This window comes from Semicossyphus pulcher, unplaced genomic scaffold, assembly GCF_022749685.1.
Source record: "Semicossyphus pulcher isolate SPU_LCO1_2020_fin unplaced genomic scaffold, fSemPul1.0.p SCAF_21, whole genome shotgun sequence".
NCBI classification, from domain to species: domain Eukaryota; kingdom Metazoa; phylum Chordata; class Actinopteri; order Labriformes; family Labridae; genus Semicossyphus; species Semicossyphus pulcher.
Genome location: NW_027211695.1, coordinates 18,066,111 through 18,094,046, shown reverse-complemented (window position 1 = coordinate 18,094,046; position 27,936 = coordinate 18,066,111). Strand labels below are relative to the sequence as shown.

The 27,936-nt window shown below is 40.2% G+C and overlaps 1 protein-coding gene across 2 annotated transcripts; it reads right to left on the bottom strand.

Annotated features, from left to right (window-relative positions):
* Positions 1 to 5: 5 nt before the first annotated feature.
* slc7a8a (solute carrier family 7 member 8a) lies at positions 6 to 24,806 on the bottom strand. 2 transcript variants are annotated; one of them, XM_069672130.1, is made up of 11 exons: positions 24,531 to 24,806; positions 16,969 to 17,173; positions 13,882 to 14,033; positions 7,868 to 7,993; positions 7,103 to 7,256; positions 6,722 to 6,845; positions 6,438 to 6,541; positions 4,803 to 4,899; positions 4,547 to 4,701; positions 4,253 to 4,425; positions 6 to 2,661 (listed from the first exon to the last, which is right to left on the bottom strand). In XM_069672130.1, exons 1-11 carry the CDS (start codon positions 24,661 to 24,663, stop codon positions 2,504 to 2,506), a joined length of 1,581 nt encoding a protein of 526 aa, XP_069528231.1. In that variant the 5' UTR covers positions 24,664 to 24,806; the 3' UTR covers positions 6 to 2,503. The 2 variants fall into 2 exon arrangements, with proteins under 2 accessions (XP_069528231.1, XP_069528230.1); XM_069672129.1 differs by having other exon boundaries at positions 4,253 to 4,430; positions 4,552 to 4,701.
* Between the last annotated feature and the right edge of the window lie 3,130 nt (positions 24,807 to 27,936).

Genomic DNA, 27,936 nt, shown 5'->3' with positions numbered 1-27,936 from the left:
ACGTATGTAGACTTTTTATTCTCGCCACACACTCACCACCAATATGTACATTTACATTTTTACACAAAAATAGAGACATGTCAGTCAAAAAGGCGCTCAGAGGAGAGGAAACTTAAATTAGAGACCGATGTGTGAACAGAATGATTTTAAGATAACATTCTAGTTGCAGTATTTTAGTACGATGATGTATCACAAGAAGAAAAGTGATAGTTGACAATGAAAACTTCAGATATCCACCACGTTGAAGGCCTGTTTTGGTCTGAATTAAAGCAAGAAGTGGAGGTTTGCAGCTTAGAAGGGAACCTCGAGCAGCTCGAAAGCGAGACGCTCGGCGTTGCTGTCTGCTCAGTTTACAGGTTAAAATCGCAGCATTTGATTTGTGAGGTGGAAACATCTTCAGCTCTCATTTATGTACAGTAAAACTCCTGCTGAGAATTGTCAAATATATAAAGTTAACGTTAAAAAATTGAGGAAAATTTAAAAAAAAGTTAATCACAAACTTTGAAATGATCGCACAATCTGATACAAGATAAAGATAAAGGAGTACTTTTTAAAAATATATATATAAATGAGGCCCTGAAATACAGATTCAAACATTAGTCAGTGGTTTTTATTAACTACGAGACAATATGCAGACTGTCATGACGCGTGTGTGTGTGTGTGTATATACACAATAACCGTACAGGCACGAAACACAATCATTGTACTTGTAAAGACATCAAAGATACCCTGTTCCCCTTAAAGTTGAAGAGAAACAATACTGGCCTAACTTCATGATACTTTCGTGATAATTATGTTGAGTCTCCTGAGGACATAAATCTGTAAACGCACCGGACAGACTTTCAGCAAAGAGGCGAATATGTCAGATGAGTGTAGTTTTCATGGTCCGGAGGTTTTAGGCAGTGCGTGTGAGGAGAAGGCAGTGGGGACGCCCTGAGACGCTGAGAGATGATAGAAAGAAAAGAGTACACTACATGTGTGACAGGAGTGCTGTTACTATAATACACAGCATATGTTTCGATATATTATTATTACCAACACAGCAACACAGACTGGTGCGTGTTCAGTTTTTTCTTGCTGGTAATAATACCGCAGTTAAAACTCTTCTAGTGAATTTAATGTAAAGCTTTTATTTCTAAACACTAAATAAAGAACACAGCGAGATGGCAAGCTACAAAAATACTTCTGCTTTTCACACAGGCATTCACACGTGTCGGTGTCGGGGTTTGCACATTAGTAACGCAAAGGTGGAGAAATCAATCAGGTGTTGCTGATTAGTCCTCTCTCGTCGGCAATGTAGTTGTAGTTTAAACGGATAAATGACGTGTAGTGTCCATACAAGAAGACAAAAAACAGACATTGATTTAGTTGCTCCGTAAGGATTAAAAGCTCAAAAGTCGGAGGATTAAAGGGGGGGTATTATGCTAATTGATACCTGTGGAGTAGCTTAGCATAAATTACAGTTAAAAAAACTAACACTGGTGCTCTGTGCAGGCCCTTATACGGCCTCTGCCTGAAACCACTCAGTCAGCTCTGTCCCTTTAAGAAACCCCGCCCCCACAAGCCCGCTTTCTTCTGATTGGCCAGCTCTCTGAAGCCTGAAAAAACTGTGCGAAACCTGGCGTTCACAGCAGCCTGCAGACTGAGCTGAGAAGCCTGGGGATTACTCCGACTTTTACCGACAGATCTGAAACTTCACACACGTGTAGTCCGGACATTTATCTATATATGTGTTACCCCCTCTTTAAACTTCGCTCCAATGGCACGCATGTGTATTCGTATTAAGGTAATTAACAAGACACACACCTCCGCGGTTGCAAAAGTAAAAAAAAAAAGGCCCAGATGTAAAAGATGTTGAATAGAAAAAAACAACAAAACTATAATGAACATATTAAAACTAAAACAACAACAAAGGCAAAAAGAGGAACATTTCGGAATCACAGTCATCGTTAAAAACAAAACAGTACTTAGCGTACTTTCACCACATGAAATGACTTGATCTGAATCTGATTTTTCTGCCTCGACAATCAAAATGCAGCTTTGGTGCGATGAATGGGTGCAAAATAAAAAAAAAATAAAAAAAGAAGTTTGCGAAGCCTTCACAGTACGGTAAGAGTCTTTAGATAAAAATAAAAAACACTAAAAAAGACGACGCTCTTACAGTAGGAGTGTGCAGGGAGTGTGTGGGAGGGGCGACATGACGATGTTAAATGTGTCTGTTGAAGCGTGTGCGAGGAGTTGGAAGGTGCGACCCTTTCATTATTGCACATTTGAAAAACCACGGACAGAAAAAAAACGGAGGTCATATCACTCTGAACACCTCATGTTGTAATATTTGGCACAGAAATTGATGCTAAAAAAAACAGTGTGGGAGCACAAGTGTTGATCAGTAAATCCACCTTGATATGTTTGCGTGTGTGTGGGAGTGTGTGCGCACCCGCAGGCGTGTCTGCACATGTCTGTTTATTTTTGGGGGGCAGGTGGGAGATGAAAGGCGTTTGTTTTAGCAGTCCGCTGATGATTTGTGGTTCTCTCCGTCATCCTTGGACAGAGGAGACCTGGCCTCCTTCATTTCTTCTCCTTCGTCTGCGCTCCTGCTGCTTTTAGTTTCTCCGGGGTAAACCACCATGCAGAACTTCTGGCCCAGGGACGTAATTTTATCTGGAAGAAGAAGGAAGTGAAGTGATGAGCTTTTAAATATCATACATCACATGTGGTACGAAAGTCGAGAACAGCCGTGCTTTCAGTTATTTTTTAAATACACAAGTTACCATAAAATTCAGTGTATAGGCGCACTTTACGTTTTTTTTCATCTAAAAAATGGGGTGTGTCCTACATACCGGTACAACCAATATACCAGTATAAAATGCAGAGAGAGGTATTTAATTGTGTTGCGGTATTTTATCCGGACGATGGCGCTGTAAGGGCCCGATCAGACAGGACTGCAAAACGCGAGGCGCATCGCACAGCCTTTTTGTGAAAGTAAACACCCAATCAGACAGAGCGCGTTTTACTAGCTGGGGGCGGCTTTTTTTCCCTACTGTTGTTAAGGCAACCACCGAATCATTAGCTGTCATTAACCTAACCGTTACATTGTAAACTGACAGAAGGCTCGCCTCTCCTTTCATCCGATTGGACAATGAGAAAAAACGCCCATGACGTTGGGCGCTTTTCTGCTTTGAGTTGGAGTTTTTTCAACCCGAGGCGCTCGGAGCGCTTCCTCAAAAATGTGAGGCGCTCTGCAAAGCAAAAGCAGCGCGCAAAAAGCCTCTCATTGAAAACAATGACAAAAAAGCCCCCAGCTGCTGAAACGCGTCCTGTCTGATCGGGCCCTAATCAAGCTAAAGCTTTGTCAGGGAGATGCGGCGTCATGATCGCAAGTGCAGCCGCCATTCTCACAACAACCAACGTCACCGTAGGCTGAGCTCAGCTACCGCACCGGTAGCTAGCAGGAGAGCAAACTGGACATGGCGAAAACAGATGGTCGGCTGTAATTTGTGTGTGTTTTGAATGCTTTGCAAATGAAAACATACTGAAATATTGTTGAAATAACTTGTATACACGTTTCTATTAATAAATAGCTACAGAAAACCTTTTTTCCCTCTGGGATACCCCCAAAAACAGACTGCGACTAAAATTCCAGTGCAATGTATATTTCAGATTTTACGGTTATTATTTTGTTATCTTGAGATTAGGGAGCTGGTTTTCTTTCTCTGGTTTTCTTCTTTCTTTACTTTGATAAAAGTTTAATATATATAATTTTCTTTGGGCCACTTTCTTGAGAGAAAATAATATGGAGAAGTTGTTATTGTAGTGTACAAAGAACTGAGGTTTAACTTGAATATGTAGCATTTCTGAATTAAATCTTAACATCTTGACCAATAAATTAATGAATTAACTGGAAGGTTAAGGAGAAATACAATCAGGTTTCATTCAAAATGTCACTATTGTTTAATGCCCCTTTCTGTCTAGCATAAAGGACTGCCATAAAAAGATACGGCTTTTTAGATTAGCTTAGCATAAAAGCAGGAAGCAGTTGGGGTAACAGCTAGCTAAGGAAGTTGCTTACCAACAAGGAAAGCTAATGGCAGGCGTATTTTAAACTTTAGACAGGGTCAGGCTAGCTGTTTCCCCCTGCTACCAGTCTTCATGCTAAGCTAAGCTAATCACCTGGTATCTTTATGGCTTAATTCTTGGCCTGAAAGTAAATCTTCTGTCTTAGCATGACACAGCAGGCGATAAGCTAACTTACCAACGAAGGCGTCGATGCACTCAGGCTTATTTTCCCAGTAGACTCCCAGGAAATAGACCGGGACGCCGGTCAGCATGATGGCCAGGCCGATGCCACACACCACGGGTTCGGAGTAAAGCGAAAAGATAAGCAGGAACGCCCAGAAGAGGAGGTAAATAACCGGCCAAATCAGGCTGATCTGGAGGAGCAAAGCAACAATTTATTATCATCATGATCATTTCAAGTAGGAGTTATAACATTTAACTCATCTCTTTTGAATATAAAGTGCAAAATAATGGGCAAATAAGAATGCACCTTACCTTGATTGGTCGGTGCAGGTCGGGCTGTTTGATACGCAGCACAATCTGCCCGGCGACAGTGACTCCATAGAAGAGGTAGTTGATGAAGCCCACGTAGTTGATGAGCGTGTTGATGTCGCTGGTGCACATCATGAGCAGGGTGGTCAGGCACTGAGGAGGAAGAAGAAGAACAGGAAGTTCGACGGTGCACAAAGAGACAAAAACTGACTTTTGTGGAGGTGAAGGCGGTAAGGGAGTGAAGCAGCACTCACAGTGAAGAGCAGAGCGGGGATGGGAGTGCAGCGAAGCACGTGAACCATGGCCAGCAGTCTGGGGAGGTGGCCCTCTCTGGCTCCAGCAAAGAACAATCTGTAAGAGACAGAGACAGTTAATGCTTCTATATAATACATTTATTTCTATTCTTTATTTTATATATTCCCAGTAAGATACAACATCTCTTTTAAAAGGGCCAAGATTAACTATAATAACCAACAAGACCTGTGCATTCACTGCTCAAATAATCCTGTTTTTATAACCTTCCTTTTTCTAAAATAATCTAGTTAACCATGCAATAAATAAGTAAAACAAGACTCATGGAGAGGGTTAAGATGAGCATGACAGATCACATGTCTACCATCTGTGTTTGTTTCCTTCTCAGATTCTTTCATTTTAAAAGCTGTTTTGAGTCCTACAGATATAAACAAGTCTTTAGTTTTGTAAACAAATACAGAACAATTTGAGATTTTTGAGAAAAAATAAACATATTTTTTGTTCATAAGAGTCTTTTCTTCTTAAACCCTTAAAGTCGAGGTGAATTAAAAAATGTCATTTTAATCCTTTTAGATCACATCCTCTGTAATATTGTGCATCTATTTGACAATATAGGCCAAAAAAAATACAGAAAATCAATTTCTTCGTATTCTTATATCAAAATTCGATATATCCCGTGTGCTTACGTAAGTTAGCACCAACCAGTTTCAACCAATCAATCTGCAACATTTAGCCGCAGAGAACCAAGAACGTTCAGTCAGTTAGCTAGCTACTGCGATCAAATCAAATCCCCTCAACGATCAAATCAAATCCCTCTAATGATATGTCCCGCCTGCACGTCCTGTTTCACTCGGAAATACGTCACGATACGGAAGCTGGATACTCTCGAAATGCCGTTTCAGCTCGACTTTAAACGTCACTGCACATTCACTGCACCAATTTTCTTCTTGTTTCTGCCCATTGATAGTACGTCCCATATATTGCGTTTTCTTTTAACATGCTTATAAATAACACATTTTTTTTGCCTTTTATTTGATATAATACAAAGGAAAATTGTAATGTTAGAGAGTGGAGGTCAAGGGTTGCATTTAAATCAGGGACGCTGTGTTCAAGTGCTCTACAATTAAGGCTGTTAAGTAAAAGTTCATTTCACAACAATGACCCGCTCGCTATACATTATCCCGCTTATTACACGGCTACCGACTTACTTTAAATCCATAATTTCACACAAAATGTTGATTTAAATCGTCCTTCAGAGTCTGAGGTTAGAAATCTGTCCATAGTAACAGTCTGGTATCCATAGTAACAGTCTGGTATACATAGCAACGGTCTGCTATGCACAAATAACATACCGTAGAACGCCACCAATCAGTCAATCAATCACTCGCTATACATTATCCCGCTTATTACACAGCAATTTTCCAATCAGAATCAAGTATCCAACAAGGCCGTGTAACAAGTGGTTGTAACACCCCCGAATTGCTGTATTTTCTCCTGATTCAGAGCCTGATTTTTGTTTTTTGACCAATAAAAAGAGCCCCCCCAAAAAAAGGAAACATATACTGAGTCAACACAGCTCATTACATGACAACAGCTGTTTCACAAATAAAGTAAAAGTCATGATTAAACCGACTGACCGTGAGGAGGTGAAGAGGGAACCGTTGACTCCTCCGAAGGTGGACAGAGCCACGGAGATGGGCATGATCCACGCCATGACTCCCAGCAGCTTCTCACCAAACGTCTGAGATGGAGGAGGGAGGTTAGATTATGTTTAACTGCGTTCACTACTTCAGAATAATGCAACGATTGAGGTTCAGAATGAATCAGCCATTCTCTTGACAAGCGAGTTGACCATGAGGGCTCACTAGAGGGCGACAGAGTCCATCTACTGTCTTGTGTGTTTGAGTGATGTCATACTCACCACAGCAACAGCGTTTGAGGCGAGCAGCTCCTGGGGACTCATGGCGGTGACGTAGGCGATGTTGGCGAAGACGTAAACGAAGGTGACGAGGGGGATGGAGATAAAGATGGCGCGAGGGAGGTTCCTGGAGACGATAGAAGGAGAAGATTTGAAGGAGGAAATTAAAAGCAGGGTTATCACAAAGTGCAAAGAGAAAAGGAAATTAAGAAATAAACCATTTTACACTTCAAGATAAGTTTCCAGGACTTGGAAATGAAAGTAAGAATTTCTCTTTTTGGGCTTTAACAAAAATGATCGGTGACTAAACATGGAAGCTGAGACGGTATGCAACCGCTGATCACATCGAAGGCGTCTTTCTAACCATAAAGATTTTTTTCTTACACGTAGGGGTCCACCAGCTCCTCCGTGACGTAGTTGAGGAAGTTCCACCCTCCGTAGGCGAAGGAGCCTTGTAGGAAAGCTAAGGCTATCATTCCCACATCGTACTCCTGGAAGGGCTCGAAGGCGTTGGCTGGCTCCAACCAGTAGTAATTTCCTACAGGTGGAGAAGAGGATGCAAAAGATTCATTTTATTTCCCATTAAAATGAACTTTCTCAGGTTTTCTTGTTAAATAGTTTCGCTTCTGATCATTTTCGTTGGTGCTGCTTTGATGTGAGCCCTTACTTCAATCAGTGTGTGTAAAACAAGTTGCAAACTGCGTAATCCCTGCAATGTGACTTATTCATGAAATCCGCTGAAAAATCTGCCCCGTTTCTTTATCCTCTGTCGCTGCATTTTTCCTGAAATCCCTTCTCGCCGCATGCTTTCACAGAGTTAATACGTTCCCCTCATATATGACCTAAAGTCTCCTATTAAACCCGCTTATTTACCCTCAAAAAACCCGCACAGAAATCCCCGTTTTGTTGTTCCAGGGGCCCTCTCTTCGCTGGCCCTCAGCCATGTTGTGACAGTGAACCCACACAGGCGTGCTGATATTAGCAATGTGAGGGCCCCCAGCAACTCGCTGACCCCTGAGGTGTCCACAGGGGAGCCAGAGTGAACGTCCCCAGTGACCGCGTTTTTTCGTGTGTGTGAATTCTTCCAATTACTCAGGCGAAAGAGGAACATATTTTTAACATTCAGGGAGCACAGACGGTGTCTCTTACCTTTGCAGATCTGCACGATGCCCATGATGATGATGAGGGCGAGGGCCAGGAGTTTGCCGGCGGTGAAAATGTCCTGCACCCTGGTGGCCCATCGAACACTGGAGCAGTTCACCCATGTCAGGAGCACTACACACACAAGAAAAGAAGAGATTCAGTGCTGATTTCTGCACCTTTACATGCAGTTTCCCTCTAAGATTCTTCAGTTAAAAGGTTAACACTGTAAAATATGCAAAAACCACAACTTTTTATGATATTCTTGAGCCTGATATATTGCTATCTTTGGAAATTTAGCATGTGAGCACAACATTTGGCTGCACAATGGGAGTTTATGCTGACTATACTTTAAGGTTGGGAGATGATTATGTTATAAAGTGAGATTAAAGGTTTACGTGTTGAGTGTTTTATTGCTGCAAATAAACCGTCCGTGCATTGTTTGGAGCTGGTTATTTCTAAAGAGAAGAAGAAGTGGGCTGATCTGTGGATGGAGGAATATTAAAAGCCGCACACACACAACGTGACGTGTCTTAACATCAGCGGCGACCTTTGACTCTGCTGCCGTATCGCCCCATTGAACTTCACCGCGTTATCTCAAACGCCTTGTGTCTTTCATGCAGTAGTTATCTTTCCTTTAGAACTACTGTAGGTAATCTATATTCATATACGCCTGAGTGATCCTTCTGTAACTTTTAATGACACTTTGCATGACACTAGAGTTATATAACTATTGTTTGAATATATAGATATTAAATACTATTGTATTAATACCAGTCTTTTGATATATAAATAGTGATATTCCAAATCCAAATTAAACTTGCATCTAGTTAAGTTGGAATATGTCGCCTCCACAATCCTATTCTGCTGCCAAAGTGATTGACAGATGTTGAAAAAGTTTTTCCTTTGGAGACATTAATTGCCATTGAATAAAGGTGATAAATCACAATATACAGTATGTTATTGCAATACTTAGCAAATCAAAAAATGTTTACAATCACAACAAGTGTGTTAAGTATTGTAAAAATACCGTATTGTGAGTATATTGTAGTGTGATAATCGTATCATACGAATATCGTATTGCAATAATGTTGTATCGTGATAATATCCTATTGTGATGATATTGTATCGTGATAATGGTGTAAAGTGATAATGCTGTATCGTGATAACATAGTATTGTAAAAAAATATAGTATCACAGTAATTTTGTATCCTGATAATATCATATCTTAAAAATATCGTACTGTGATGATATATCGTGATAATGGTTCATGGTGATAATAAAGTATCACAGTATTATATTGTGATATTGTATCGTGATGATATTGTATTGTAATAATATCATATTTTGAGGATATCATACTGTGATACTGGTGAATATAATACTGTATCGCGATGACATAATGTTGTATCCCGATAATTTAGTATCTTGATAATGTCATATCTTAAATATATCGCATTGTGACGATATATCGTGATAATGGTTTACGGTGATAATAAAGTATCACGATAATATATTGTGATATTGTATCGTGATGATATTGTATTGTAATAATATCATATTTTGAGGATATCATACTGTGATACTGGTGAATATAATACTGTATCGCGATGACATAATGTTGTATCCCGATAATTTAGTATCCTGATAATGTCATATCTTAAATATATCGCATTGTGACGATATATCGTGATAATGGTTTATGGTGATAAAGTATCGCGATAATATCATGTGGTTAAATATATTGTGATATCGTATTGTGATGATATTGTAATGTGATAATATATCGTAAAAATAAGGTATTGTGACAATATTGTATCTTGATAAAAGAGTATTGTAAAAGTATTGTATTATGTTAATATTGTATGGTGATTTTATTGTATCATGTAAATATCGAACCATCGGGCCTCTGATAATATCCCCCTCTTTTATAGAGGGAAACATTACATACATTTGTTAAAATGATTACCATTGGATTATTATGATTTTTTACCTTTGACCTTTTGTATATTGGATGATGTTGATGTTATTTGAAGCCATGGTGGGCAGATTTTTAATATCCCATACAGGAAATTACAAGTCACAAGCCCACTGAGTTTGACAGTGATGGATGAAGGCTGCGGATTAATTGCTGTTTAATCCTTTAGGTGCTCAAAATGATGTTCTATACGACACTTCTATTCAACTGGCTTCAACTTAACACTGACAAGGATAACGGATCTGACCTGTACTGCTTGGTGCAACAGGCCAGTGGGTTCAGGCCAACAGGGTGCCAATAAGTAATTGGCCTGTTTGACTCGCATTAAATAACTCTGTGTTGAGCTGCAGGGAACAGACAGACGTGCTGTAGCTGTTGTGCAGATGTTTGTGATGTTTTTGAGGCTCGTGATTGGGTGTTTTTAGGGGCAGAGGCGGGAAAAGTTGTTACTAAAACTTCCGCTGTGAACAAAACTACTACGGCAGACAACAAAAGAGTTGTGGTGAGGGGGAACAGCTACACTGCCCACAAAACAACAGGAAATGAGACACCATGCACACACGCCTATGACTTGATTTGATACACATAGCACAATTACCTAAGCTGCAACTGGCTTATCCTTATGCACCTTATTTTCACTAAACAGATTTGATTGAGGAACAAGATGATTTCGCCAACGTGCTCTGTTACAGTAACAACATGTGTTCGCTTGCATCCCTCCCTTTTGACTGACAGGCTTCGAGTAAACACCTGAGGACACATTCTCCGAAACTAAAAGAACAGCTGGGGAGGCAGAGCTGTCCGAAAGCTGAGTACACAAAACGTATGGAGAAACTTGCTGAGTTAACTATGAGCCTGCTGGAAAACATGACTGAGTTATGACCTCGCCCTCTGCCATCTGTAGGAAGAGACAGACCCCGGGGAGACCCCCCTCCCACACCCAGCCCACATGTTTTCGAAACTGTACACCTTGGAAAACCTTTGCAGATTGAAAAGACCCAGCCAGCGAATGTCTGCTTTTGGTTTCACCGGCAAGAAATCTTTAAATATGTACGGTAATATCAGATAAATAATATTCTGCAAGGGGCCGAATATAGCAAACCACAGAAACTGAAAAACAACGATGACATCAGAGTGTTGGGGAAACAGCTAACCTCTCACCCACTTTTCCCCTGAATAACAACAACAGCCAAACAAGGATAAAAGTCTGTAAAAAAAAAAAGACTGCGTAAAAACATCTGTCTGACTGACTCAAGAAACTTCCCGCTCTGCTTGCTCAGCCACTTAGAGAAATTCAGCTGAAAGCACATTAGTTATGACCACTGGCAGTTGTCAGAACTCAGCATATTTTGCCTCAAGGCGTCGCTAACTAGTAGCTGAATGTAGGTCATTGTGTCTATCTTCCAAACGTAGACAGGTTGTGTCATATTTTAAACTTGTTAATACCTTGTCTGCCAAAGAGGGTGTGTTTTTGGTTACTTTTGTTTAGCAGGATATTTGAAAAGCCAGCCAACAGATTTGTTCAAAGTTGTTGAAAGTAATTTGATGTGTTTTTGGCATAACCGCAACCGAAAAAACTTCAATAGGAGCCCATGTTTTAAGCTAAACCTGATCCAAATGGGTTTTCCCTTTATCAGATTTGATACATAATATAGTTGGATGCAACTATACAGTAACTGCTGTAACTACAGAAACTGCTACCTGCTCCGGAAGACTCATATTATGATGCTGAAATGTTGTTAAGAAACCCTACCCAATATAAGTTGTTATTTTAGAGGTATTACAGAAGTGGATCTCTTGGTTCACTGAGTACAAATGTGTTGTTGTGGATTCCTCTAGAAAGCATGGGCAGCCAACTGGGCCCATCTGCTAGAGGACCATGTTACAGGTCGTCCTCTAGATGAAAAAAAAAACCTCTTTTGAGATCCGTTTTACACAACATGTAGCCACATAGCAGAAACTATGATTTCAAAATGTGACAGCAAATGTTAGTCAGAGCTGATTTGACAGCTCTAGTTCCACCAGCTCTTGTTTTTCTGTAGCCGACCCCGGACACTGACCTTTTAAAAAAACAGTTAGAAAAACAGCTTAAACTCAGAGAGGTATTTTGTGAAAAAAATCTACCTCGAAAAAGTCAACAAAACCTAAAGGAAAGACACTGTTGTTTTCTTCTGTCGTTCTCTTGTGCTGAAAAGTTTTCATCAGCCATTAAAAAATATGACTAAAAGGACATTTGCATTGACTTTCTCCTTAAAACAAACCCTTGAAGTAGTGATAGTAGAATTCTTTTGGAAATCTTGTAGTTAGTACTCGACAGGTCAGATTAGGGTAATAACAGAGCACAGTCTTGTTTTGTAATCCTCCACACAAACAATACACACAGTCTCCTGTGTCTCTGTCTGAAGGCTGCCTGCAGTATTTGGCCCGTGTGTGTGAACTCTGTCGAGGATTCAAATCGACCGCTGTCATGTCAGCAGCAACACATTTATCCATTACTCACACATTTACTGCTGAGCGCTACGCTACGTTAGCATCTATGCTATGCCTTATTCACTGTTCCTTAAATGGCCTCTGACTGAGCGTTAATAAGCAGAAAAGCTTTAAGGAAGAACTACAGATAGTGGGTCAGAGACATAAACTAGTTAAATCTAGTCTGACAGCTTAAATTACTTTAATAGCTCTGATGATGCAACCAGCAAAGCAAAACTGCTGCGTCGGCCCATGCACTACAAACATTAGCACAATGCCCTGAACAGTATGTGAGCTACATTTAAAAGTGTCTTGACCCTGAATGTATAACAGTCTTGTAGCTGTGCAAACATGTACATGATGTACACTCATTGTTTTAATCTCTTTACAGAGCAGTCTTGGATTTACAGACAGCTTTTCAGTGTTCGAGCAGGTCTCTACAAGCGCACTACTATTGCTCTATTTCTTCAGGCTGTTTTAGCTAGCAGTCATAGCTTAGTTTAGATTAGACTGCAAATAGTGTGACTAACAGGGCTGTTTCACAAGGTGATAAAATCTGTCTAACAGCACCTCTAAGGCTTACTTCATTCATGTCTCATTATCCTCACAACAATATGCCATTTTTTGGTTAACTAACTGTCTGACACACAACCCCCGCTAAACTGTCAATAAGTGTTGTTTTTTTTACACTGCTTGCTTTCCATCTAGAACAAATATTGAGTTAATTTGTGAACTTTAGATGAGCCAAAAAGTGGATTTTGTTATTTTGGGACATGCTAGCTATTTTGTAACCATGTTTCAAGTCTTTGTGCCCAGCTAAGCTAAGCTAGCCTGAATGCTAAGCTAAATTTTATCTAGCTAACTTTAACTTTATAACGGATATGCCATTTTTTGGTTAGCTAACTGTCTGACACACAACCCCCGCTAAACTATCAAAAAGTGTTGTTTTTTTACACTGCTTGCTTTCAATCTAGAACAAATATTGAGTTAATTTGTGAACTTTAGATGCTCCAAAAGGTGGATTCTGTTATTTTTGGACATGCTAGCTATTGTCTGACCCTGTTTCAAGTCTTTGTGCCCAGCTAAGCTAAGCTAGCCTGCTACAAATTTTATCCAGCTAACTTTAACTTTACAACGGACAAATATGGGAGTGGTGTTGATCTTCTCATCTAACTAGGCATATTAATTGAGCATATTTAAATATAAGATATACAATTGTGCATTTCTCCTTCATTTTTTAAGGAAGTCCCGTTGAAGCATTCTTTAAACGGAGAGAAAAGACTCTCTAGCAGCTCGAGCAGATACAATGGTTGAATTTTTGTGTCTTGATGAGTGTTCCTGTCACAGCCATGACACTCTAACAACACTCTGACAAATCTACCTCTAATACTGGTTACCCAGGTATATTACGTAACAAGTGTTGTGTGTTTATTTACTTGCAGATGTTGCCATGGCTAGTTTCTACGAATCTAGCCTAGTTTTAAGGGGGGGAAACTATTCAATTAATTTATAACTTTAACAGTAAAATTGCAGTGTTGTAATTCTGCACACACATTTGTCAAAATGTGTTACTTACAGAGGCAGACGGCAGCCAGCAGACGCAGGCCGTTCTCTGGTGGGAAGCACGTTGGGAACAGAGGCTGCAGGACGTAGTTGGAAAACGTCAGCGCGATGACGGCCTGGTTGGTCGGGTAGATCACCAACACGGCGATCCAGAGACGCAGGAACCTGAGACACAAAGGAAGGAGGATGGCACGGTGAAACATGAGGGAAAAGCTGCTCAAATAATATATGGGTTTTTGAATATATGTGTTTCTCGGAAGAACAAAAGTCGAGACATTGACTAATAAAGAAACTTAAATCTTGAAACTTGACACATCATATTTCACGGTTTCAGTTCTGTTCAGTTCCAGCAACTATGGTTTCCCACAGATGGTTATTTTGTCAGAGCAGAAAAGTACAGAAGCCTTGAGGGGAAGGCTCCTTAATTCTTCTTTTAACTGTTGAACGGGTAATGATTCTTTTTTACCTGTTCTTGAAAAGGTATATCAAACCTAGAAAATGGATAACGAGAAAGAAAATGTTCTTGCCTTTCAGGGCTTCCGTAGAAAAGCCTCCAAACGAAATAATTTTTCAGTTTGTAGTTGGTTTAACTGAGGTGACTCATGCAACCTTACAAACTGTCAGCCTGTTTAAGCAGCGTGACTCACCAATACGTCACCACATTGGGGATATTAGTCAGCTTCCTTACTTTAAATCTTTCATTTTCGAGGGGTATTTTATTGTCTATTTTCTATTTTACTCATTTTTACTTGACAAAAGTGGGCCTCCAGAAAGTAGCTGACACTGAGGGACAAGATGAGTTACAAACTGATGCAAGCCTCTCCGGCAGTGACACGCACGCTCAGTGGAGCGACACAAACAGATTGATATAAAGAGGGGAGTTAGTTGGGGGTGAGATGAGATGAAGGAGGGTTTAAGCAGGAGAAACCAGGCCAGACGTTTTTCCATGAAATTCTCTGAGAGCTTACAGAGGGATCATTACACCTGACTGCGCTAACGGGATTGCACCTCAGTGGAATGTGAGTCTTTAATGTAAAAAATGTAGATTCAAACGCAGGATAATGCTGGTTAAAGCCTCCATGTAGCAACCAGTGATGGAAAGTACTTTAATTTTTTGTTTCTTTTACATTCTGTGCATCTTTATACTTCTACTCCACAACAATTCACTGGTAAATATTTGACTTTTTACATCGTTTTGACAGCTGTAGTAATAAGCTACTTTACGGGTTAGGTTACACAGCTACAGATTAAACAACGTATAGTAGTGGAAGTGGAATCATAGCAGACGTAGAGCCATAATGCATTCCTTTATATGTGGTATTTCATTACTTATGCTGGAGTATTTTGGGGCATTAGTTCTGTATATGCTTAAAATAAATATTGTTTTTGCTCATTATCTACCTGCAGATGATTTTTCTCTACCTGTATAAAAAATGTCTGTCAGAAAGTAGTGAAAAACTGACATCCTACTTTTTTTAAGCCCAAATCGACATTTTGAAATTGATTATGTTGAGTGTTAAACCCAACTTGTTAAGTTTAAAATCACATGAGACAAAGAAACATGAGAGGCTGCGATCACACCTTCTTTGTCAATTTGGGTAAAAAAAAATCATCATGAAAATAGTTGCAGATTTAGTCCTACTGAGGTAAAGTAAGGAATCCGATTTTACCAGTTTAACACAATGACTCCCGGCAGCCTGTGTCATCTATAGTAGTCTATACACCGCACATAAAGGGTGTAACACAACCCTTACTAGTCTTACATAACAAAAAGCCTTTGTTCTCCAAACATTGTCCTTTCAAGCTGTGTTTGAGTGTACAAATTTACAAGCTCTTCCCTTTATGTACACGCTCGTCTTCGCCCAGCTGCGACAGGCTAATTTAAGCGTTCCTGAAGTTATTGACCTACACACACGTATGTGAACATGCTTCCTTTAACTGTACACACATTGGGATAAAAGGACATCAACAACAAACACCCCTTGAACTGGTTTATTTATCCACGACGGAGGGCACAGGGAAACATTGTAACCCCGACGCTTCCGAAGCCATGAACTACAAAGTCTGTGGAGGTGAAATTTCATTGATGTGTATTGATAGCTCCTGTACAAAGGGACAAAAACAATCATTGGCTGCTTTGTCTGGGTGAATTCCTCTCCCAAAATACACTGATAATATGTATCCTTGTGATAGTTGAGAAAAAAAACAATGGTCTAATCTGTGTTTACAGTTGGGGCAAAAAGGCACAGTGTGTGAAATCTACACTAACAAACGATATTGTTGTTGCTAGGAAATTATCCTAGTGTGGTTCCCAAGCGTTGACTGTAAGCGCCTTTACCTTAAAGCTGACCATTTATGGATGAATGGAAGAAGGCGTTGCGGGCTGAACGGAAACCCCAAAGAAGTTAACCCTCCAGCGAAGCCTGACATTTCTAACTCTTTGTGAAACCACACTGGTTGGGGAGTGTTATAACATTTGACTCATTTGCCCAATGTGGTTTAAATGTTGTTATACTCCACCCAGTCTCACGTCTAACTAAGTCTAAGCCTAATCTAAGTCTCAAGCAAAAGACCCCCTGCTTTGGATCAAGATGTCTGGCCTACATTAGCGACTCATCCAACAGGAAAAAGAGCAAAATCTTGACATGTTGGTATGCTCACCTTAATCCATGTCAAATTAGCTTTAATTGTTCCTGAGGCCCCCTCTTCTAGAAAACTGGGTCATACGCTTTATGGACAGGACTTTTGAACGGGGGGTTTATCAAACCTTATGGACATTAAAGTGTTAGAAGTTTGGAAAAAAACTAAATAAGATGCTTCAATTTAACTTTTTGTTGTTAGAAGTGTTTTAACGTTTGTTCGCCAAAGCTCAAAGATCAAAAAAGCCCCACCTAACCCTAAATACCAGAACCTCTTCCAAGTTTCTTGTACATTTACAATCAGGCTTGCTTTTCTTGTTAAATGTCAGCCTCCTTTGATGTAAACTGACTCAAAAAACCCCTTCCTTCACCATGTTCTCAGAAAAAACACCTGAACCTCTGATTATTTCCCACTATGCAGATGACTCAGTGTCTTATCTGAATGTCTAATGTTCACTCACCCTGCAAGGCCTCCGAAGATGTCCTTGACGTAAGAGTAGTCACCCCCAGATTTGGGGATGGTGACGCCCAGCTCGGCGTAGCACAGGGCCCCGATGGCGGTGATGACACCCGTGAGGATCCAGACGATCAGGGCCACGCCCACAGAGCTGGCGTTTTCCAACACTCCCTTCGGACTGACGAAGATACCTGAGCCGATGATGTTACCTGATGGAGAAAATAGGTGTCAGATTAAAGAGGAGGGTTTTGACAGCAAATAAAATATGTTTTTGTCAAGTTTTTTTGTTCATTTAAAGGGATATTCCACCATTATGTCATGGGAAACACGTCAATCTACTCTTAAAACTGTATCACCACGCACAAAATTGCTAAAACTGAAAAACACATTGTACAACATATTACAGAGTACATTTTCTTTTTGGTAGATTTCATCTGTACAATAAGTGTTGAGTGAGATCAGAGTGGAAATTAGCCTAGCTTAGCATAAAGACGGGAAACAGCTTGCCTAAAAGTATGAATTTGAGTCTACCACCAACTCTAATGGTTACAGATTGACTCCAGGAAGTAACCTGGTGCTGATATCTCATGATGAATAACAGTGGTAAGACACAGTTGATGTGCACAATTTTTAAGGAGGGGCAATGGTGCCAAACCTGGCAACCTCATTGAGACAACAAGACTGAAAAGTAACAGCACGCATAACTCCCCTTAAAACAACAAACTGGCATTTTCATTTTCCCCATTTGTGACAAGAATTAACAAATTATATACGTTTTATACGTCAAAAACTGTACTGTACTGTGCTTTTATTTTGGTACTTTCACTTTTAAGAGTCATTAGCAGCTAACAGCGGTAAGGGCAGACAGACAAAATAAGCAGGAAAAGGAACAAGGTCATGGGTAGATAGTGTGATTCAAAGAGGAAAAAAAGAACCTGTAATCTGCTGATTTAGCAACGAGTTATGAGCAAATGAAGCAAGAAGCAGAGCGGGGTGAGAGAGTGCAACAAGGGAGGAGGAATCAGACGGTAAAGGGGGCAGAATAAAGCCCTGACAGGTTCAATGAGCATCGGAGTGCCAGCCGGTTTACACAGGAGGTGAAAGACGGAGGGACGGACGATATAAAAGATAAAGTGATTCGCGTCTGTCTGATGGGGCCGCGACAAAGCCGAGGTCAGAGGTCAGGAGCCTGCGATCAGATTCAGCTGACTGTGTTGGATGCGCTTGAACTTAGCGGCCAATAAAAATGGCATCAGGGTCAAAAGTTGAAGGCTTTGAATCATAACTGAATGATAGATAGGTGGCATTTAACAGTACAAAAGTCAAAGGTAGGACTGTCAATGAACTACAATGTATAACTCAAAGCTATGATTCAGCTAGGTGCATAGTAGGGGTCAAAAAATGTCATATACTCGCTGTTTCCAGCCTTTCAAATGTACGATACGTACCACACTGAATAACTTTGGGTTTTGTGCTATTCTATTGGTGTATGTTGCATTTTCAGGTCTCTAAAAACTAATTTATTTGGTTAAACTCACAACTCATGTTCATACTGTGATCAAAACCTGCGTTGAGGGAGAAGAAGTAGACATTGCCTCATTTTCAAAAGAAGCATGAACTGATGACTAATTGATGATAATAAAAAAAAAAAAACATGTTTAGTTGCAGACTCAAACGCACCATCCTGTTCTCTTTCTAGATAATTTTGATATTGCAACATAAAGCAACAGCAACTCTGCAAAAACAATGTTTCTGCTTGTTGCCAAAACAATTAAATCTAAAGAAAAAACTCGAACATGAGGCGAAGCAGCGTGAGGACGTGCACATTTAACCACTTCCATATGCGTCACGTGCGAGGGTCGAGGGCAGCTTATGTAACTCCAGTTAAAGGTAAAAGGTATAAAAAGGCAACAACATCACCATAGATTATATTGACATCTTTATGGCTGCAGTGGTCTTCACGTATGCGACCTTTGACCTTAATGGAGGCATTCACTGACTCAGCAATGCAAACTCTGCATCAAGTTTTGACCGGTTTGCAGAAGCAGATAAAGGGAACCTGCTGCTGCTGGATGGGTTAAATGTGCTTTAATAGAAGTGAGCGAATGCGCACGCTTGCATGTTTCGTGTGTGAGAGACATGCTGACTAACGTGGAATCCTCTCAGGTTTCCTGTCCTAGTGGGGCTTTTTTACATCCTTTTGTCTCAGGCCAAGAGGGGAACATGACTTTTCTTCTTTGCTGTCAAACTAGTGCTCACTCTTGACCTTGATTTCAGCCCAGCTGCATGTTTCTCCATCAACTTGAAGAAGACTAAACTTTCGCATCTCTTAAGGTCACATCTGTCCAAGTCTCTCTGTCCAATCGTACTCGTGTTACAAATCTCAGCCGGCCTCAGCCGCTTTTCTCACAGGATATTTTGATTTGCTTGTTGCTGGATTGATGTCTCACAGAGGAAGAGGCTCGGTCTCAGACATGCTTTCGGAGCACATTTCTGTTCCTCTATGACTTTGTTTCATGTTTTCTCACAGCTGCAGGCTGCACAGGATTTTATATTGACCATCTTAAATGGCTTGCAGGTTCTTTAAAGATCTCATTTAAGCTTTTTCTTGATTTTAAAACAGCTTTTCTGTTTCTTCTGTTTTGTGGTTTATCATTTGGTCTACAAAAAGCCGGTCGGAGCTGGAAAGATAACAGAAATTGATCGCCGAATAGATAAACTTTTGATAAGGGTTTCCTGGTTGAATGAAGGTTCAAATGATCTAATAATAGTGTAATATTCTATACTGTAATTTTACCTTTTGTAGTGAATGATTTTTTTCATATTATGAAACATTTCTTCTTAAAATACTTCTTGCAAAACCAACCTAAACCTGACAGACGGAACCAAGCAGAAAAATAACAATGAGGCCGCAGCAGCAGCAGCAGCAGCAGCAGCAGACAATGGATATTAAAAAGCCCGGTGTGTGTGTTTGAGCAGCATTATGATATAACCCTAATCAGCCTTTATAAAAGCTTGCAAGATTAGTTCTTGCATTTCCTCCTTGCAGTAAATCACTGTTCAAACAGCTGACAAGCTGAGGCAACGTCCTGCTTGGCCCAAAGCCAGACCCTCTTAGACCCTGCAGGCCATGTGTGCCTCTGTTCTCGCATGTGTGAGAGTTATTATTACACTGAAGTAATTTAAGAGAGAGGAGGAAGCAAAAAATAAAGCCCTGTATCATCATTACATCTGCTAGCTAATGATTTAGCTTCTGCAGTTTAAGTTAGCAGGCTGCTTTGATTGGATAAAACTAAGCTTAGATTCAAAAAACAACAACTATTATTGAAATTATTTAACAGCTGTAGGATATACTAATAAACCTGTATGGTTATAATATGGTCGCTAACATTGTTGTTCGTCCTGTCCTAGCTCAGTGAACCGAAGGAACTCTAACCTTAAAACAAGCTCAGGACCTAGAAATAAGCTTGGCTAATGTTAGCAGCAGCTCAGCAACCAGCCTCTCCCGTCGTCCCGTGTCAAAGAATGTCAGAGAAACCCACATTTTTAACACTAAACTGCTTTATTTTATGTTTTTACCGGTTTTAGATATATTAACTTTAAATTTAAAAAGAATACAGCCTTAAAATGTGTGGTTGGAAAACGCTAATTGATGACATTAGCTAGCTTTGCCTAACGTTACACTCTAAGCTAGCAGCACACAGTTTGCTAACATTACATGATAACTTACCGGAAATCAGTTCTTCTATGCCGCTCTTAAACATTAGCTGCTAGCTAGCTAGTTGTACAATATATTAAAGGTGTGTAAACTGCTGTTTTAGGGAAGAAGAAACACAATGATTTTAGAAGGCTAAAAGGCTATCAAATAGGTGCGCTGACTTGCTAACGTGTTCATATTAGACATATTTAGGCAGTATAAGTGGCATTTCCGACTCTGGTTTTGGTATTGTAGCAACTCTAATGTGATGTAAAGTGATGTGAAATTATTCAGCAACTTAATTGCATAATAGATTGGCCTATACTACTAAACCTGTATTGTTATAATATGGTCGCTAACATTGTTGTTCGTCCTGTCCTAGCTCAGTGAACCGAAGGAACTCTAACCTTAAAACAAGCTCAGGACCTAGAAATAAGCTTGGCTAATGTTAGCAGCAGCTCAGCAACCAGCCTCTCCCGTCGTCCTGTGTCAAAGAATGTCAGAGAAACCCACATTTTTAACACTAAACTGCTTTATTTTATGTTTTTACCGGTTTTAGATATATTAACTTTAAATTTAAAAAGAATACAGCCTTAAAATGTGTGGTTGGAAAACGCTAATTGATGACATTAGCTAGCTTTGCCTAACGTTACACTCTAAGCTAGCAGCACACAGTTTGCTAACGTTACATGATAACTTACCGGAAATCAGTTCTTCTATGCCGCTCTTAAACATTAGCTGCTAGCTAGCTAGTTGTACAATATATTAAAGGTGTGTAAACTGCTGTTTTAGGGAAGAAGAAACACAATGATTTTAGAAGGCTAAAAGGCTATCAAATAGGTGCGCTGACTTGCTAACGTGTTCATATTAGACATATTTAGGCAGTATAAGTGGCATTTCCGACTCTGGTTTTGGTATTGTAGCAACTCTAATGTGATGTAAAGTGATGTGAAATTATTCAGCAACTTAATTGCATAATAGATTGGCCTATACTACTAAACCTGTATTGTTATAATATGGTCGCTAACATTGTTGTTCGTCCTGTCCTAGCTCAGTGAACCGAAGGAACTCTAACCTTAAAACTCAAGACCTAGAAATAAGCTTGGCTAATGTTAGCAGCAGCTAAGCAACCAGCCTCTCCCGTCGTCCTGTGTCAAAGAATGTCAGAGAAACCCACATTTTTAACACTAAACTGCTTTATTTTATGTTTTTACCGGTTTTAAATATATTAACTTTAAATTTAAAAAGAATACAGCCTTAAAATGTGTGGTTTGAAAACGCTAATTGATGACATTAGCTAGCTTTGCCTAACGTTACACTCTAAGCTAGCAGCACACAGTTTGCTAACGTTACATGATAACTTACCGGAAATCAGTTCTTCTATGCCGCTCTTAAACATTAGCTGCTAGCAAAATATATTAAAGGTGTGTAAACTGCTGTTTTAGGGAAGAAGAAACACAATGATTTTTAGAGGGCTAAAAACGCTATCAGTTAGCTGCACTGACTTGCTAACTGGTTCATATTAGACATATTTAGGCAGTGGCATTTCCGACTCTGGTTTTGGTATCGTAGCAACTCTAATGTGATGTAAAGTGATGTGAAATTATTCAGGAACTTAATTGCATAATAGATTGGCCTCCAGCTAAGACATGGCTAAGCTAGGTGAGCTAATTAAACATTATTATCAGGATGTGGCCTTCCTCCAAGTGGGAAAAAGTACACTTCTAATCCTGTCGATTTTCCTGCATTGATGTGCGGCTGTGCTGTACAATGGGCCATAAAACTGTTTGATACCACCTCCCACGCACACACACACACTCGTATATTTCCCGCCTTTTTCATGGAAACCCAGTGGGGCATGTCCCCGGCGAGAGGATCAGACAAGTCACCTGAGCTCACGTCTCTTTTGCACATGACATGTCAAGGACGAAATACAAAGGAGGCTCCAGGCCAAGAACAGTCTGGTTACTCTGCTGAGGAGATGTTTTGTACCCTGGACCGCCATAAAACTCCTCTTTAAGATCGCGTTAGTGCTACGCTAACATGTTTTTAGTCACTGAACGAAGAGATATCAATGAAGGGGTAGAGTCATATAAATATTGCAGCATAGAAATATTCAGGGGTGGGGCTACCGATTAAAGATAACTAGTAGTTTGTGATTCTAAGGAGGCGTTTAAAGGATGTTTAATGATTTAACAATGTTTGCATCATCTCATGTCTTCTTATTCTTCTGTGGTAAAAGGTCAAAGATTAAGAGGCTGAATTACAACATTTTAATGCTCCTTATCTCTCCCTGTCTTCTCTCCCTCTCCGTCTTTTTCACTCACTCTCACTCTTCTTTCCTCCTGTTACTGTGGAAACACCCACCCCCCACTCTCCTCTCTCCTCTCTGTCAAGGTCAACATGAGGACCACACGCTCGCCGGGGCCCACCTAGTGCAACCTGGGCCACATTTAATCCCAGCGTTTGTATCGATCAAATGATCGATCTGTTGCCTGATGGTGTTTGCCGTCTGAGTTGAATGATCAGCGGCGGCTCTGCTGCTGCATGTGTGTCACACTATTACTGAGATAAGGTCACTGAGGCAATGTCAGGTTTCACTGCTTTAAGTGGAATAATGTTGGTACCATTAATCTGAAATATCTACTAGTTTTTTGCAAAAACGTCTTTGTTTTTTAAGTTAACTTTTAAGGTAAAAAGACAAATATTTCTCCGGTTTAAGCTTTTCAGTTGTGCTGGTTTGCCGCTTTTCTTTGTCTGACATGATAATTAATAGAATCTTTTTGAATATTTAGCTGTTGGTTGGACAAGATGAGACATTTATAGTTTTTACTGTGGGCTTTTTCACTACTTTGTAACACTAAGGACAGGAAAGATTACTTTTTTAATTGAGAAAATAACCAGAAAATTAAGGAACCACTTGATAATTTTTTTAGTAACAGCTCTATTATACTTTTTTTCTTGTTTTGAGCGTAAATAAATGTAAAAATATTTAATTTTTAGTGTAATTTATCAGAAATGCTTAATATAATAGAATGCACTGAATATAAGCTCCTGCTATACACATTTCATTCATGCAACTGTTGAATTTCATCATCAAAAACACCTAAATTTCTACCTTAAAAATTTTGCATTATTAAGTCACAATTTGTATAAGAAAAAGTAGTTTGTTAATAAATTGCTTTAATCTCAAAATATAACCGATTAATTCTCCACCATGATCAAACAGGTGGTTCATTCACTCCTAAAGGTCCACATGTCCTGTCGTACATGATGCAATCAAAGAGCAGAGCAATTAATGACTTAGTCCACGTGTTGCCACCCTGCCACCTCACTGGGTCCGAGTCATGTGACCTTAAAACCTATTCTGAAAGGACTCAGACCCGAGAGAAGATGATGACATCTTCATGATCATTTTCATCATTAGCCGGGTTGTAAAGAAAAGATGAAAGCTTGAGCTGTTAAAGACTGCAGCCAGGGCAGAGAGAGAGAGAGAGGTTGTCATCACATGTGTAAATCCATTTTGAGGCTAAAGTTGATTTTGGTGGGAAAATGCAGCTAATGTCCCCCATTCTGAGTAAAAATCAGCAGTTTTATTCAAATATTTAATAGAAAGAAATGTAAATGTTGAATCTGATCACAGTGAAGATTTTATACCCTCCTTTACTCCCTCTCCTCCTAATTTTCTCCCTTTATTTCTGCCGCTTTTCACTCAAACTCACTTTCTTACTTCCTCAGACGCCTTCACGAACTGTAGGGAATTAAAAAGGCCATGTGCTTGCACTTAAAGAGTGGGTTGTTTTAGACTTAATTAGACAATTCTCGGCACCATATGGCAGCTTTACTAGAAATTACAATAAAACACTTACCAACGATGATACCACACGCGCTCACGAGCCCGATTTCCTTCTTGAGCCCAACCGTTGCTCCTGACTCCTCTCCACCGGCAGCATCCTTGGCAGACCCCGACGTGCTGCTCCGATGCCTGGCACCGTCCGTCATGTTGATGGCTGGACTTTCTTTTATGTTGGTGGTGTTTTAATCTTCTTTACCGCCCCACAGCACCTGATGCTGGCCGGTCGCTTGCCTCGACTTGAACTCAAACGTCTCCTTTGTGCGTAAAAACCCACGCTCGCTGAAACGTGGTGTCGTTATCTGCAGAGGGAAGTTGATTGCTGTTGCGCTTTCAGCAACCTGTGAGCACGAGGATGATCAGAAATGTGAGGAAATAAAAAATGTCAGTTTTTGTGCGCCAAATCCTCTCCTGTACGTTACTGTAACGTCTCTTCAACTGCCGGTGTCACAGGTGGTGCTCACGTCACTGTCTAGTCCGGGTGTGGAGCGAAAAGCGCATATTCCAACTACCTTCAGTCCAATTTAAAAAAGGAATCAAGCTGGTCCTTTACGTTGCTTCTAATGAGAGCAACTACAAACAACATTAACAGAAGGCTCTCACTGCTTCCTGGTTCCAGGTGACAGCAGAACAGACAAAAGCATCTTCTCCAAAAGCTGAAACAAAAAAAAAAAAAAAGTCTTTCAAGTCTGCTTCACAAACATCTGACCTGACCTGCGTTTAGCTTGCACTGGAGAGGTTGTGTGAATAAATATACATGGTGTCCCTCATATACAGAGTACAGTAGCTCCTCCCCCTTTCTGCCTCCTCCTCCTCCTCCCATGCTAGGCTTGTTTTCCTCCTCCAAGAACACTCCCATTTTTCTTTCTTCCCCCCAACCATCAGCTGTTCCTCCAAATTCACTCCTGCTGCAGCCCTGTACACCTTGTTTCTCACAGAAATCCTCCGCGATTGTGCAAGTGTTTATCTCTTCACCACTTCCTGTCACTGCTACTACCTGTCTTTCCCTCCAACCCTCATTCTTTGTCTCTCAGGCTCACATGCACGCTCAGAGGCTCTCGCTCATTCACACTTATTATTCAAGATGGAGCAGAGGCCGGAGTCTAAATTTAGCCCCTCAAACCAGACCCTCACCCCTCGCGTTTTCTGCTGATGTGTTTCCATCCTGTATCATGTAGTCCAACTGCACAGTATAAAAAACCTACCCATGCTGCGTGTAGCTTTTAGCAACCTCTGCCCTGCATGCAGTCTTCCTACCTGCTTCATGGCCTTGCCCTTGTTCAATATTGTCTGAATGTGCTCCTTGGAGATCTTCTTGTACATGCATGAATGTGCTTTGGTGGTTTCTGTTCATGCCTAAATACTGATTTTACAATATTACATGATCTGGTGGTTGAAATAAAAACCCTCTGACTTCCTGAAAAAGATCCAGCGTCAAATAGCCTCTCCCTTTGATTTAGAAATTGAAGAGAAAGAGGATATGTTGTTTCCTCATTCCTTATAAGTACTGACACAACTAACAGAATAAATGCAACCTGTGTATAATGTCTGTTGTGTTTGTTGCCTTAAATCTGTTCATTACTGTTAATAGGAGGTCAATACCGAGAATGTAAGGATGCCGAATTTTACAGAAGGCCTCAAGAGACATGTATGCCTTTGCTTTGTTTCTTAAAATGTTATTGTACTACGAGAAAATAAAGATAAACAATAAAAATGTAATTTTACTTATGGAATTCTGTCGGTTCAGTGTTGTTTAAGTACGCTCCAGCAGCCTTGAACCTCCCTTAACTTCATGTCCAACACATTTAGCTCCGTCATCATCTCCTGTGATTACATACGAGCCTCAAATTCACCTGAGAGACCCCGTGTTTGCTCAACAACTGTCGCCTCATGCAACCCAGCGCAGAACAAAAGCAGTTACATAACTCATATACTAATCTCTGCAAAACTTAGCATTCCACTTTTGCCGAGTGGACAGAACAGCAAGGTCACCCGAATCACCTCGACTGACTCCAAAACATCGCTCGCATGCTCGTGTCACTTCGGTCCTGCCACCTCTGACCCAGATAATTGTCTTTGACTCTCCCTCTCTGGTTCTGCTGCGTAGAAAGTGGCTCTAAATGTACCAAGTCAGTGAAGCAGGAAGGGGTACACACACTGCAGTGACATTGCACACTCACGGCGCACATGCTTGATCATTAGGAAACAGGTCAGTGGGCCAGTTTGTTGACATTTGCAGGCAGCACCATTGTGGAAAATGTTTTGGTGGCTTATTCTTGTTGCTAATCTACCTTAAAAAACTTTCTCCTACGAGTTGATTGTCACTTAAATGACCTTAAATGACCATAATATGATGGAAAAGCTGCATTCAAGTCCATAAAAACATGAATCGAAAGTCAATTTTCTAATTTAAATGTAAATAATTTCTTATTTTTAAGGTTTTGGTTGAGAGTTTTGGTCTTTCCTGGCAGTCAGAATGCGTCCCCGTTAATAAGCTCATCACAGAAAATCATTAAAAAGGTGGCAACAGTTCTACCTCAAAAGCCTCGTAATTTACACTCAAACCACATGAAGGAAATGACATGTGTGTCGTCTTCTTTTGACCTGATCAATAAAACTGTAGAGAGGCTTTGTGATCACACACAATGGCCCTTCAAACAGCCTCCATTTGGCATTGTTTGACTGATTATATTTCTTCTAACTGCATCATTTCAGCAGGATAGAGAGCTTTGTTTGAGTAATTACTAGTTAATAGCTTTAGGAAATTAAACAAATCACTCCTTTATTACATGGAAACATGAGATTATGGGATGAAAGTATGCAATTAGGCAAACACTGATTATATCAGGCCAAGTCCCGCCGACACTCACTCACTTTATTGATTCGTATCAGTTGAATGTTGTTTGAAAGCCGTCTCTACACTCCCAGGTAGAACATTGTGGAGGGTAATGCTAAATATTTGATGTGTGTATGCCTTTAAATTCTGTCCAAAAACACACCAATCACTCTTTAAAATGCTCATCAAGTGTGTATTTTATCTTCAATTCAACATGGAGGCTAAACCGCTAACTTTAAGCTTAAGTACCAAGAATATTAGCTACAGTTCTAACGTTCCTTCTTTGTTTTATTTATTTAACTTTTAACGTAAAGTCCATGAGCCTATTTTGACATCAGCTAGCTTCAGTTTAACAATTTTGCTTCCCTACTTTTCAACAGGAAGTAAAATGGCGGTAAAATCCGTTGCTAAAGCTAACATCCTGGCACCATTGCTAGCTTAACTTGTTGCCGTGTTTTAGCTCATTTTGGGGGGAAAGTGAAGATATTAGATCCTAATAACAAATGTCAGGGGTATGTAATATTCCACTGGCGTAATTGTCATGTGGCCTGTAAGCACTTAACAGCTTAAAGGAGTGGTCAGTATT

What these genes read in the sequence shown, in the direction of transcription:
- slc7a8a (XM_069672130.1), bottom strand. Translation starts at nt 24,663, where the DNA reads ATGACGGACGGTGCCAGGCATCGGAGCAGCACGTCGGGGTCTGCCAAG. An exon ending in GCTGGCTGCCGTCTGCCTCT is followed by an intron (nt 7,994 to 13,881) that starts GTAAGTAACACA and finishes TTGTGTGTGTAG; the next exon opens with TGCTCCTGACATGGGTGAAC. An exon ending in CATCGTGCAGATCTGCAAAG is followed by an intron (nt 7,257 to 7,867) that starts GTAAGAGACACC and finishes CTCCACCTGTAG; the next exon opens with GAAATTACTACTGGTTGGAG.